The 12,669-nt window shown below is 40.2% G+C and overlaps 1 protein-coding gene across 2 annotated transcripts in view; it reads right to left on the bottom strand.

Annotated features, from left to right (window-relative positions):
• Window positions 1-12,669, bottom strand: part of UBAC2 (UBA domain containing 2) — a 152,319-nt gene that overhangs the window by 54,163 nt on the left and 85,487 nt on the right. Inside the window, exons 5-6 of one of the 2 annotated variants that reach the window (XM_030856853.2) lie at window positions 8,592-8,715; window positions 5,090-5,137 (exon numbers count right to left, since the gene is read on the bottom strand). In XM_030856853.2, the coding sequence (XP_030712713.1) occupies window positions 5,090-5,137; window positions 8,592-8,715 (172 nt within the window). The remainder of the gene's footprint in view (window positions 1-5,089; window positions 5,138-8,591; window positions 8,716-12,669) is intronic. The other variant, XM_030856854.2, reaches the window with a different exon arrangement.

The following is a 12,669-nucleotide window of genomic DNA, read 5'->3' as shown; positions in this document are numbered from 1 at the left end:
CAACTCTCTCCTTCCCCCCTTCTTTGACTTACAAACCCTAATAAGACTTCTATAATCTTGCACCATCGTGAAGTTTTTTGTTTGAAAAGCTTTAAAGATCCTCACTGCCTACAGATAAAAATACAAACTCAGACCACATCCAAAGTCCTAACGAATCTGGTGTGAATCTATGTTTCTAATCTTGTTACTGAGTAGGACAGATTTTCTTTCACACTAAGGTTGCTTGATCACAAGATAATCAAAGTCTGACATACTGTACAGAACAGGTAACAAATGCAGGAAATGACTGGATGGTAAATGGACAGGTTGAAGGGGAGAAGCCTGGATCTAAGAAGTACAGGCCTGTCTGTTCATCTGCTGTGGAACAGCTTGAAAGAGGACCAAATGGTGATAAATATGTGAACTGTAAAAAGAGAAAAACTGGCAAAAGCAGGCTCCTATTTTAATCGTGCTAGAATCAGCTCAGGCCCGAGACATCAGCTTTTGAGAATTAGGGTACATCCCAGGGGTAATGACTCATAACTATGATTCATAAGATGGCAGAAAATGAAGAAGTGCAAGGATACGGAGGGCCTGAAGACTTTCTGCAGAACCACAAAAGACCTTAAATAAAGTTCGATAAGAAAGCAATATTTTCTTTAAGGAAAAAAAAAGTATTAATGTGTAACAAGACTGGAAGAACTGTGAACATATAGAGTGGCCTCAATTTTTGAAGGTCTCTCACCAAAGACGTGAAGAAGAGTAGTTAGACATGAGGTGCGAATATGATGAAAGTAGGTGTATACTAACATTTTCAAGCACTCACTTACACTGAAATATTTCACTTGGCTACAATAGCCAAGCTTTCCAATTACAATTTTGCAAACTTTCATGAAAACAGTCGTAGTTTAGATATTAAATGTTGGTGTTGGGGGCTTCCCTGGTGGCGCAGTGGTTGAGAGTCCACCTGCCGATGCAGGGGACGCGGGTTCGTGCCCCGGTCTGGGAGGACCCCACATGCCGCGGAGCGGCTGGGCCCGTGGGCCATGTCTGCTGAGCCTGCGTGTCCGGAGCCTGTGCTCCGCAACGGGAGAGGCCACAGCAGTGAGAGGCCCATGTACCGCAAAAAAAAAAAAAAAAAAAAAATGTTGGTGTTGGGAAGAATCCGCCTGCCAATGCAGGGGACACGGGTTTGAGCCCTGGTCTGGGAAGATCCCACATGCTGCAGAGCAACTAAGCCCATGAACCACAACTACTGAGCTGAGCTCTAGAGCCCGCGAGCCACAACTACTGAAGCCCACGCGCCTAGAGCCTGTGCTCTGCAACAAGAGAAGCCACCGCAACGAAGAGCAGCCCCCGCTTGCCACGCTAGAGAAAGACTGTGCGCAGCAACGAAGACCCAATGCAGCCAAAAAAAAAAAAAATGTTGGTGTTAGAAGCCAGAATTGTCAAAGGAAGAACAACGCAACATTAAAACATGTATCAATGGTACATGTGAATACAGTTAAGTCCCCTACATACAAACGAGTTCTGTTCCGAGAGCACATTCATAAATCCAATTTGTTTGTAAGTCCAACAAAATTAGCCTAGGTACCCAACTAACACAATCGGCTATACAGTACTGTACTGTAATAGGTTTATAATACTCTTCACACAAATAATACATGAAAAAAAACCCACAAAAAATAAAGAAAACATTTTTAGTCTTACAGTACAGTACCTTGAAAAGTACAGTAGTACAGTACAACAGCTGGCATCCAGGCACTGGCATCGAGGGAACAGGCAAGTACCAGCTACATCACTGCTGCTTTTACGCTTGCTTCCTGACATCCTGGGCTTGAAATAAAGATTCTGTACTACCGTACAGATACTGTATAGAGTACGGTGCTGTACTCTATACAGTACCGTAAAGGACACAAAAGCACAACCACTTGTAGAGGATGCACGCACGTGACAATGTACGCCAGACACGTGAACTAACTTCACTGGACATGTGAATGCGCACTGCCATCTTTGAAGGTTCGCAACTTGAAGGTTCGTATGTAGGAGACTTACTGTAATCTTAATCTTTACGTAAACCGAACGACCCTTATCCTTTCTGGCAGCAGCTGGAATCCCTGAGGGATCACACAACAGAACTGTGGAGAGACAGCTGTCCTAGTCAAATTAACTCATTATTGCTCCTCATAAGCTAAACACACTTCCCCAACCCCCCTCCACCCAGGAAAAATATTTAGTCCTTATTCTCTTCTGTGACATCACTGAAGACAGAAAGTGCACTCCCACCTAGCAAAATACTGTCCTGATATAATTTATCTCCTCCTCCTCTTTTAGTCAGCGGGATATTTTTAAGCTATGTATTCAGAAACATTTCTAATCATGAAAGAATGGGTGACACAAGCAGAGAGAAAAAGCAGCCTAAGCAAAATAAATCCACCAATAACTAAATAAAATAAACCCAAAGCTGGCAGCTTTTCAGAAGAACATGAGTAAAGGTTTTGGTTTCTATGACAGCAGATAACACATGACTTAGGTTTATACAAATGTCTTTTTATAAAAAAAAGCTCTTTCTCTTAAAAACACAGATTGAAATAAAATTACTTCCTTACTACATATAGTATGTTAGGAGAACTACTGGTTTCAGAGCTAAAAGGTGATTATTTTATCAACAGGTTTTCTAACATTCCTCCAAAACACTGAAAACCATCTGTGCATTTCTTTCTGGTAGTAAAAGTTTTATTTTCTTTTTAGTATTTTATTTAGGATAAAAACAACCCCCCCCCCCCACCGCCGCCACAAAAACAAAAAAGGGAAGTTGCCTGATAAACACAGGGAGAGGAGAAGTCAGGTTGAGCAAGAGACATCTGGGACAAGCTGTGGCTTTGTGGATCTCAGATCTCCATCCCTCAATCAGTGGTGTGTAAACCAAACATTCACAAATAGTTTGAATATTCTCCTTTACAATTATCCTTCTCTAAAGTATACCATATTATATTAAATATTTCATAACAAATGTATGATTTTTCTGGAAAAAGTCAGAAACAAAATATTCATTAAATTCAAAACAAGCACTAACATCTATGGTATAGCATGAAGGAAAACTGGTGTAATTATCCCTGATATTAATCATCTTAAGTAAACACAGTATCATCTATGGTGGAATAATAGTAAAGAACAAGGCTGATATGAAGATTTATCAGATCTGTGTAATGGTAGGAGGTCAGTAATATTAGTTGAATTAGTTACTATAAAGTGAAGATTCAATTGGCTCAAAGGGGTTTACTAATAGTGGGATTATTCAAATGCTAGCTACATTCATCTGGGGATTATATTTCAAGTACTGAGCAATTCTATTCACTCTTCTGAAACTAGGAATTTTAATGTTAAACATTTGTTAAACTTCTGATCCTTTAAAAAATTAAATCAAGCACCTTACCACCTGTTAAGCGTCTGTACGAGAAAAGACTGATCACAACACACATACTTTAGATTTTAAAAAGACTAGAAAGAGATAAAAAATGCAACCTCCAATTCTAGAGCACTGAATGTCACAAAGTGAAACTTTCTGAGGTGACAGCAAGAACTTATTTTAAAACCAGGAATCTGAAAACAGAATAAAGAAAGAAAATGGGATGCCTTAAAACAAATGAGTCACATAATGAGTTATTAAAGAGGGGTTCAGATAATGTGAGCAAATCAATTAACAGTAAACTAACACAATGAAATATAACACAATAAGGTACTTTTCAAATTTTTGAATGCTTTAGGAAAATATCCAAAAAAGGGCTCAAGATTATCACTGCTAAGAGAAACAGAACTTTATCATGAACAAAAGAGTGAATTCTCATGCTGCTTTCATTATGAAAGCAATGAACTACCTATTGTCTGCAGGCTGGTTAAGTACCTGCCAATCAAGCTGGCAGTTCAAGTGGGGATGAGATTAGACTGGGCAGAGCCTGGCCACTGTGCCCCACAGGATTAGTATGACCCCAGGCTGTCCTTTAAATCACTACAAGTCTTAAGAATACCAGGTGGCTCAGATGGCTTGAAGACCCCACAATGGAGTTCAGCTCTGTGTTCCTGAAGCAAATCTGGGCATCTGAGAAAAATGTTTAGGGAGGGGGAAACAAAGTGACTTCAATCCCCAGAATTTTGGCTGGATGTTGTGAGGAGTGAAGGATTAAGTTGTATATGAAAAGAATAAACATAGAAAAGGAATAAAACAGACAGCATAAAGGAAGGAAAGAAGTGAGCAGGCTTAAAGTAATGACCCAGTGTCTCAAAATACCATTCACCCAGGAAACAAGAATAAGTAGTGATAACTTACTTAAAATGTCTGCAGTGGAATGCAGTTATTTCCAAATCCTTTCCCTTTGATGTTATACATGTTACTATAAATCCAGTCTGTAATTTTCTTAGACTTTTCCAAGAAAGAAATTGAAAACTGTATTTCACATATACTAGTTATAAACTTATTTTTAGATAAATTTGGGAGTTCAAATTTAAGCCATGGATGAAAAATAAAGCTCAATTTCATGCTTTAGATTCACTTTCAATACCTCATAGAGTTTATTAAAATAAACTTATATGCTTATTAAAATAAAATAAAATACAATACAGCAGGGTGGGGATGGGGAAGATGAAGGCGGTCTGGCACACAGAGGAGACGCCGCCCTCTTCCTTCTCTGGCCACACACCCTGATGAATCTTCCATCAGTTCCAATCCACCTGACTTTCCACTTAACCTTATTTTCCCCCTTGCATGACCATGTCTCTTTCGAAAACAAGCAGAATATCTCTCACTAATTTTGGTAAATCCAACTTCTTCATTTTCTTTTTCTGCCATTTTGTCCTACTATGAGTTCAACTACTAAGTAATTTAAAAATAACACTGACAAACTCAGCTAAAACTTTCATTAAAATTACCTTGAAAACTGAGACAAACTGGCTTCTTTCATCTCAATTATCCATGCAACTGGCTTTTTCATCACAAAGGTAGCTCTGAGATGCAATCTGACACCTGAATATGACCCATGATCTAAATATGACATTTTTCCTAAAGTTTGTTCAGAAAAGAGGGGGCATTGGGGGAGGGGGGAATCACACTTACAAGTCCACTTATGGCTACAATCCAGATGTAGGAACCAGAGGTGAAAAGCTATAAAAGAAAAAAAAAGGCAACTAAAAATGAAATTCGACTGCCAGTCACAGCATATTTATTTTTACATAACTCCAGCCATAACCATTTATGTTAAGTCTTAATTATATATATCTTAATATAAACAAATAGAAAATTAATAAATATCAATTCTGTTATATAAAAGAAAACAACATACTAATTTTTCTTTTCTTTTCTTTCTTTTTTTTTATACCAAGACCTAACTCAGCTTTTCAATAGCCTAAAACAGATTGGTTGAACCCAGCCCACTCCCGTGCAAAGAAAAATAAGTGAAATTCAAGCATATTCTTAATTACAAATGGACATTAATTGGCTTAAACAAAGTAAAATACTATATAGAAAGAAATTATTAGTATTAACAACATACAAAATATGTAGTCACCATCCAATGCTTGGTGTTAAGTAATGACATGTAATATTAGTTTATATAATTCTCTCATTTCAATTTCTTGTTATTGCTACTCTAGTTTTAGATGGAAGACATCTGCCAGCATACAGGTCCATGTCCAATGCTGCTCTGCTTAACTGCTGACACTCTCATTCCAGTTTACCCAAGAAAGAGCAAACTAAGTAATGGTATCGAAGTTCATTAATGGCAAAAGCAGTTAGAATTGGGTCTTATGAAACCTCTCCCTTTGTTTTCCAAATCATTTACCCCCAAGGGTGTGCTCAGGGTTTAAAAAAAAAAAAAGTCACAAGACATCTCAAAGTGTTCCTGCAAGAAAGAAAAGATTTGTAGCCTAATAACAGGATATTATTGGGACGATTGGTGAAATTTGAATAAGATAGAAATTTGAATAAGATATAAATTTGAATAAGATTGTATCAATGTTAATTTCCAAATTTTGTTAACTGAACAATGGTTATGTAAGAGAATGCCCTTGTTTATAGGAAATATACACTGAAATATTTAGGGAATAAAATAAAGTCACATATACAGATTAAAAAAAAAGACTTGTAGCTTCGCGTTTGTTCACATTTAGATCTTTAGATGGGGAGTTTAAGCACTTCTGCTTGTAGAGAAAGAAGCGGGTTCATTGCTGACACTGTGCTACATGAAAACCTCAAAGTGGCGCCCATTTATCAAGAATACATAGAAAAAAAGATACACAGAAAGACGACAAAGGTAAGAGATGACAAAGCACAGGTAAAAAAAGAATATGACAAGCTGTGCTCTTGTGTTAGCTAATGTGGAAATGAACACTGGCTACAACTTCAAATTTAATCCCTTGATCTAAAATTTAATCCTTTGATCTAGCATGGATGCTTGTTCAGTGTGAATGACTGATAATAACAAGGATGAGAATTATGTGGAAAAATATTTTTCTGTAGTCTTTTTCTAAAAGTATAGAGAACAATAAAACAGCTAATACTTTCACAGCACTTACTGTATGCCTTCTCTCCTAGCTGGGCTTCTTGAGGGCAGGTGCCACATCTCATGCTTCATTTTCTCCTCCACAGCCCCCAGCACCGGGCATTACATGACTGGCTCTTGGGCCATGTGTACTTAAATGACCCTTCACAAATATTTTTGCTCTCCTGATCATGATTAAAGTCATTCATTCACTCATCCATTCATGCGTCAAACGTCCCTGGTTTTAAGAAGTTGTTGAGTAAGAGACAGAGGCACAGAAACATGTGCGAAGATCCAGAGGGGAGGGATGGAAGGAGAGAACAGAAGTTTTGGGAACAAAAGGTTCACGCTCATGTCAAGGTGGGGAGGGGTGGGGGCTGACATGGGACAGGCAAGAAGAAACCCTGGATGCCATTCATGCTAAGGACTTCAGATTTTATCAAGAAGCCAGGGGCATTTCCACCTCTACTTTCTGACACCAGCTTCTACCTCACCAACAAAACAAAACAAAACAAAAAAAAACAACCCACTCACAATCTCAGAAAAACCAAAGGTGGCAGCCACAGAGACATAAATGATTAATTAATAATAGGAACCAATTGACTTAGTTCTTATTATCTGTTCAGATTACCCTAAAAACTCAATGCTATAATCTCTAATCCTTCAAATGACCCTGTAAGATAGATATCGTTGTCCCCACTTTACAGATGGGCAAATGGGGGCTCAGAAAAAGTGACAGAGAAAGAAAATAATTACCAGAGCAACCAATTAAACCAAAGTCTACGTGACTCCAAAGACTTTCCACAATGCTCCACTGAATTCCTACTCCATAATTAATAAAACAATGTTTTTCACCCTCAAAGATGCTCTATAACTAGAGTCAACAATGAGGCTTAGAGGCTTCCATAACTTGACCCAAGTCTCAAGGTAATGTGTGCAATGTCAGAACTGGAACTTGGGTCTCCTGCCCCCCATCCAGGGTGCTCTTCTACCGTTGCATTCTGCCTTCTGTTGTAACATCTTAAAAAAAAATTAAACATGCCACAGCAAATCCTAGTAGTAAGAGTAAAATGCGGAAATGGGCTATTAGGTTATACGAGTATCAGGGAGGATAAGGGAGAGTGTGACGCTATATAGGTTGAGAGATGAAGAATAAACACATTTCATGAGAAACGGCTGTAAACTGGTTAGGAAACACCCACCCCAGATGAGCCACTGCTAACACAGGACAGCAGACTAGAGAAGTTAGAGGAAATGCTGAAGGTTAAAAGGGGAGGGAGCAGGGCATTCTACAGTGACACTGGTATCCGGTTCCACATGCGTGGGGTAAGGAATGTTACGAGCATAATGGTGGATCGAAAGGCCAAGCTACACATGGTACCACAGGAAACAGCAGAATAAAAATTTACATCAAAAGGTGTGAGAGTGAAAGAAAAGTGACAGGTACTACAGGTTGAAAACTGAAAATCACATGTATCTTCTATCATTGCGCCTGGAACCCAGCAGAGAGCAATCAATATTCATGGAATATTGGTGAAGATACTCTTTTTCAATTTAAGTCGAACAGTCAGTCCTCTAATGGCCTTCGTCTCAAACCATCTAGTGGATGGTGACAGTGCAATCAGGCCCGTGCAGCGCAGGAGCTATGAAGCTGGCAAAGCATATCTGGTTCCGCTTCAGAGCTTTGTGACACTCTATTCAATACATTAATTTTGACAGTGGTTCTCCACTTTCCACCTTTTGACTGTTCTCATTTGTTTCCACTTCATACTATGATTTTTAAAAGACACTTAAACGCAATTGTACAATGAAATTAAAATATTTTCCACCGATACAAATTACAGTGAAAGCTCTTATCAGATTTCTAAAGGCTATGAAAGTATTCTAGTATCTTATATACCTTGACGTTCTTGTTCTGTAACACTTCCTTTGAACGTTTGATATAGATCACGAAGCCAAACTTATGGGAAAAAAACACACTGTTTTCAAGGAGATCAAATGAGAAAAAGACCAAAAAAAAAAAAAAAGCGCGAGAGAGATCTGGTTAAAGAAACATGAACATAAAAATGCATACTGTACCTGTAGTCCCAATATATAAATCAGCGTCTTGTTTGTGATGGACAACGGGCCCAGAATATGTGCCACCTGGACTCTCGGGATGGAGCAGTAAAACGGTACAAACAGAGCAAACACAGGTGCCAGGCTATGCAAACAAACACACAAACAAAATCACTATGGTGTAGCACCCGATTTAAAATACCATGGTAAATGCATATTTGAAGGAACACTGCTTATCATTTTATTTCAGTCTGAAAGCATGGTCTTAGATACACAAGTGGGTTTCTATACGTACATCACATCCAAAATAATTTGTACATATATACATTTTATGAGACCTCTAATTATCTAACCCTTGTCGACCCTCTCAAAACTATTGCAGAGAGGTGGTTCAGCATCTACTAATGAACTGTCAGCACTGTGAGAAAATTTAAAGTTGATGCTATGTTTTCTTCTCACGAATGACTTGAAATCTGATGAAAGAGACTAGATGAACCAAAAGCAAGAAACATTACAATTCATCACAGTCAAATCCAAAATCTTCATCTCAGACTTTGTCCAATTACATTTCACTCCAGCACCTGACAAGGCACGCTGCTCCTGTCCTCCCTTCCTCAAATTCCTTCCTGCTTTTGTCTTAAACCCTGTTTCTTGCTGGTCTGCCCATGTGTCTCCCACCACTCCTCGCCTACCCTCTCCAGGGTTCCATTAGAGGCTTTTCTTCTTGCTCCAGTCTCTCCTGGTATAATCCTAAGCCCTTCTATGGCTTCAACTAAAAAAATGAAGTGAGTCCTCAAACTGTCCGGCTGTCCCCTCACCTTGGCTATGAAACTCGATTTGATACCTTCAACTTGACATATTCCAAAGTCACAAACGTCTTTCTACTTAAAGTCTTGTTTCTCTCTAATCCATCTGCTAACACTGCCAACAGTATTGTCTTCCCCAAATACAACTCTGATCATGTCACACCCTTGTTTAAAACCCTTCCTTCCACAGGTTGCCAGTATCCAAAGAGGAAATCCAAACATCAGCACGAAAGAGCAAAGTCCTGCGATTCTTTCTTACCAGTGTGGTTCCTTGCAACCGTCTTCCTCTCCCTTCCCCTGATCTGGCCCATCCCCTCTCACCCCCTCCCCGCCCAGATGCTCCCTGGGCACCTTAGGCTCTGATGACTATTCACTGACACAGGTTATTGTTTCAACACAAGAGTGTCGGTTGCACTTTTCTGCTTAGGAAACTTACACTTACGGTGTATGACAGGGCTCAGCTCCTCTTCCCAGAGATTCCTCCACCCTCCTGCTGGTTAGCTGTTCTCCTTCACCCTCACAGCTACCCCAGTTTCACTGTTGTTGTTTTTTTTTGCGGTATGCGGGCCTCTCACTGTTGTGGCCTCTCCCGTTGCGGAGCACAGGCTCCGGACGCGCAGGCTCAGCGGCCATGGCTCAAGGGCCCAGCCGCTCCGCGGCATATGGGATCCTCCCGGACTGGGGCACGAACCCGTGTCCCCTGCATCAGCAGGCGGACTCTCAACCACTGCGCCACCAGGGAAGCCCTCAGTTTCACTGTTTCAGTGAATCTGTGTGAGAGGCAATGGGCCAGCCACAGCAGCTCCGTCCATATCTCTAAGTAAGAAGCAGCCCCGAACCTCAAGGAACTAGAGCTCCAGGACGGCGAACTCACATTCCTACGAGGGCGAGGCGGGAGACATGAATGAGGCATGTGGTCTGGACACACACTTACACCCATTCTTCATTAAACTCACGGCTTAATTTAGTCTTTTATTTTCTCATGTTTTGGATAAGTGGCATCGTACAAAGAACGACTGCTTTTACCATAAGAAAAATGCAAGAAATATTTTTCACTTCCACAAAGAAATGTTCTCATTATCATCTCTGTGGAAACAACAGGTCCCTCTCGTGCATTTTCCCATCTTCGATAGAGAATGTATTTAATTATGTAAAAAATTATTCACTGTCCTCTCGATTCTATTAAAAACAAAACCAAACCAAACACAGGTTGAAGATGTGATAAATGGCAGCAGCATCTACAGGCAGCTATAAGAATGTAGTAAATGCTAGAAGAGGGAAAACCCCAACCAGTGAACAGCTGAGCGCCAGGCCCTGGTCAGGACCGGAGACCCGAAGACAGGTAAGATGCAGCCTCCCGCGGTCTCGTAAGGAGACGGCAGGGACGGGGCAGCAGAGGTCTGCAGACAGCTCGGCGGACAGGTCTGGAATGCTTCACTCCTCTGGCCCTCCTCCTGGGCTGAATACATCCCAAGGCAGGGAAGGAGATACATGCCTGTGGTTATCCCAGCATTGGACCCAGTGCTTGGCACAGGAGAAAAGCTCATTAAATGTGGGGCAATGAAACAAGTCTTATTCTTGAACAGCTGTATGATCTACATCTTAACTAACTACATAGGGTTTTTAAAAAAACCTCCCATTAGATTATTCATTTTATGAGAAAGCACCACGTTCTATTTAGCGTTGCATCCCCCTAGTGCCTAATGCGGACACTTACCCGTAATCGACCGGTAACATTTGTTAGATTAAAAAAAAAAAATTAACGAAAGCAATTTTAACAGAGGGTTATTTAAATTGTCATTCTAAATATCAATACTACACACAAACACAGCTGATGAAGCAGCTGTGCATTCTTTTCGTTAAAAAGAACAAGTTAATCGCTCCTGGGCTTAAAATCCTGCAATGACCCACCGCCAGCCAAGAGTAAAAGCCAAAGTCGTGACAAACACGCACAAGACCCTGCGTCCCCCACCCCGACCTGCCTTCTACTCCGTAGACTCCCCCTACTCGCTCTCACTGCTCCCCGGACACAGAACTGTGCCCCAGGGCGCGTGCTGCTGCTTCCCCCTCTCCTGGCCATCTTCCCACAGACAAGTGCATCACTCACTGCCTTACACCCTTCAGGTCTTCACTCAAATAGCAACTTCTCCAAGAAGCCCTCCTTGACCACCCCACTCCAAACTATAGCCCGCACTCACCTCACAGCCCCACCCCTACTCTGCCTTCTCTCCTTCCTCTCCCCACAGCACCAATAACCTCCGAATTTACTATGCGGCTTATTTATCATCTGTCTCCACGACTAGGATGGAAGCTCCTCGAAGGCAGGGATCTCTGTCAGTCTGTTTGCTGCTTTACCTCCACTCTCTAGAACCAGGCCTGGCACAGGGTAGTTGCTCAGTGAGTACTTGCTGAATCAATGAATTTCTCTTTAAAATGGTAAAACCATACAGCAGAATTTGTCTTTTGTTTTAAAGAACCCCTTTTCTTGTTTTGTTGTTTTTAATGGGATTGAAACATACAGTTTCATAGATATACTCAAAATATGGCCTGTTGTTCTCTTGGTAATAATAAGAAAACTCTATTTTGGTTGCACTTGAGTTTCTCACTACAGAACATGACTTTAGGTACCTAACTTATAGAAGGTCTTCTGTTTACATTTAGCAATGAAGTGTAAAGAGTGAAGCTATAATAAAATCTGAAGCAGAGTTCTTGTTGAGGTTACATTCCAATGTAAACTAAGAAATACTGATAGGAATTTTAATGACCCCAGCTCATATCTTATATACCAAAATAGAAGAAGTTTCAAAATTCCTTAGAAGTTATTCATCACTGTGTAGTTTTAAGTGATGACTAAACACTAAACCACATCTACCCATAATACAAAAAGCACATAGTTCAGACCACGGTTACACAGGTTGTTTTGTAGAAAATTTCCATTGCTATTTCTATACACACTGAGTGTTTTTAGTCACTGACCAGTTTTTCTCTTTTCCTTATTTTATGACATTTTTTCCTTATATTGGCAACAACAACTCAGTTTGACCTTTTTGTATTGTGAACAGCTAACTTCTGGAAGTCCTATCTGGCTTAAGCATATAGAGCTGAGGTTCAGAAAAGAGGAACACGGTTCATAAAGAATTCATTCACTAACGTCACTAATATTTATTGAGTATCTACTCTATACTCACAACTGTGCTTGACAGAACAAATAAAATAGTAGAAACTCTCAGTTCAGGTCACAAACGTCCATCTCTTCTACAGAAAAGGACATGGACTCCACTTTTACAGTACAA

The sequence above is a fragment of the Globicephala melas genome, chromosome 18, assembly GCF_963455315.2.
Source record: "Globicephala melas chromosome 18, mGloMel1.2, whole genome shotgun sequence".
Taxonomy (NCBI): domain Eukaryota; kingdom Metazoa; phylum Chordata; class Mammalia; order Artiodactyla; family Delphinidae; genus Globicephala; species Globicephala melas.
The sequence above is the reverse complement of the archived record's forward strand: the minus strand, read 5'-3'. Positions and strand labels throughout refer to the sequence as shown.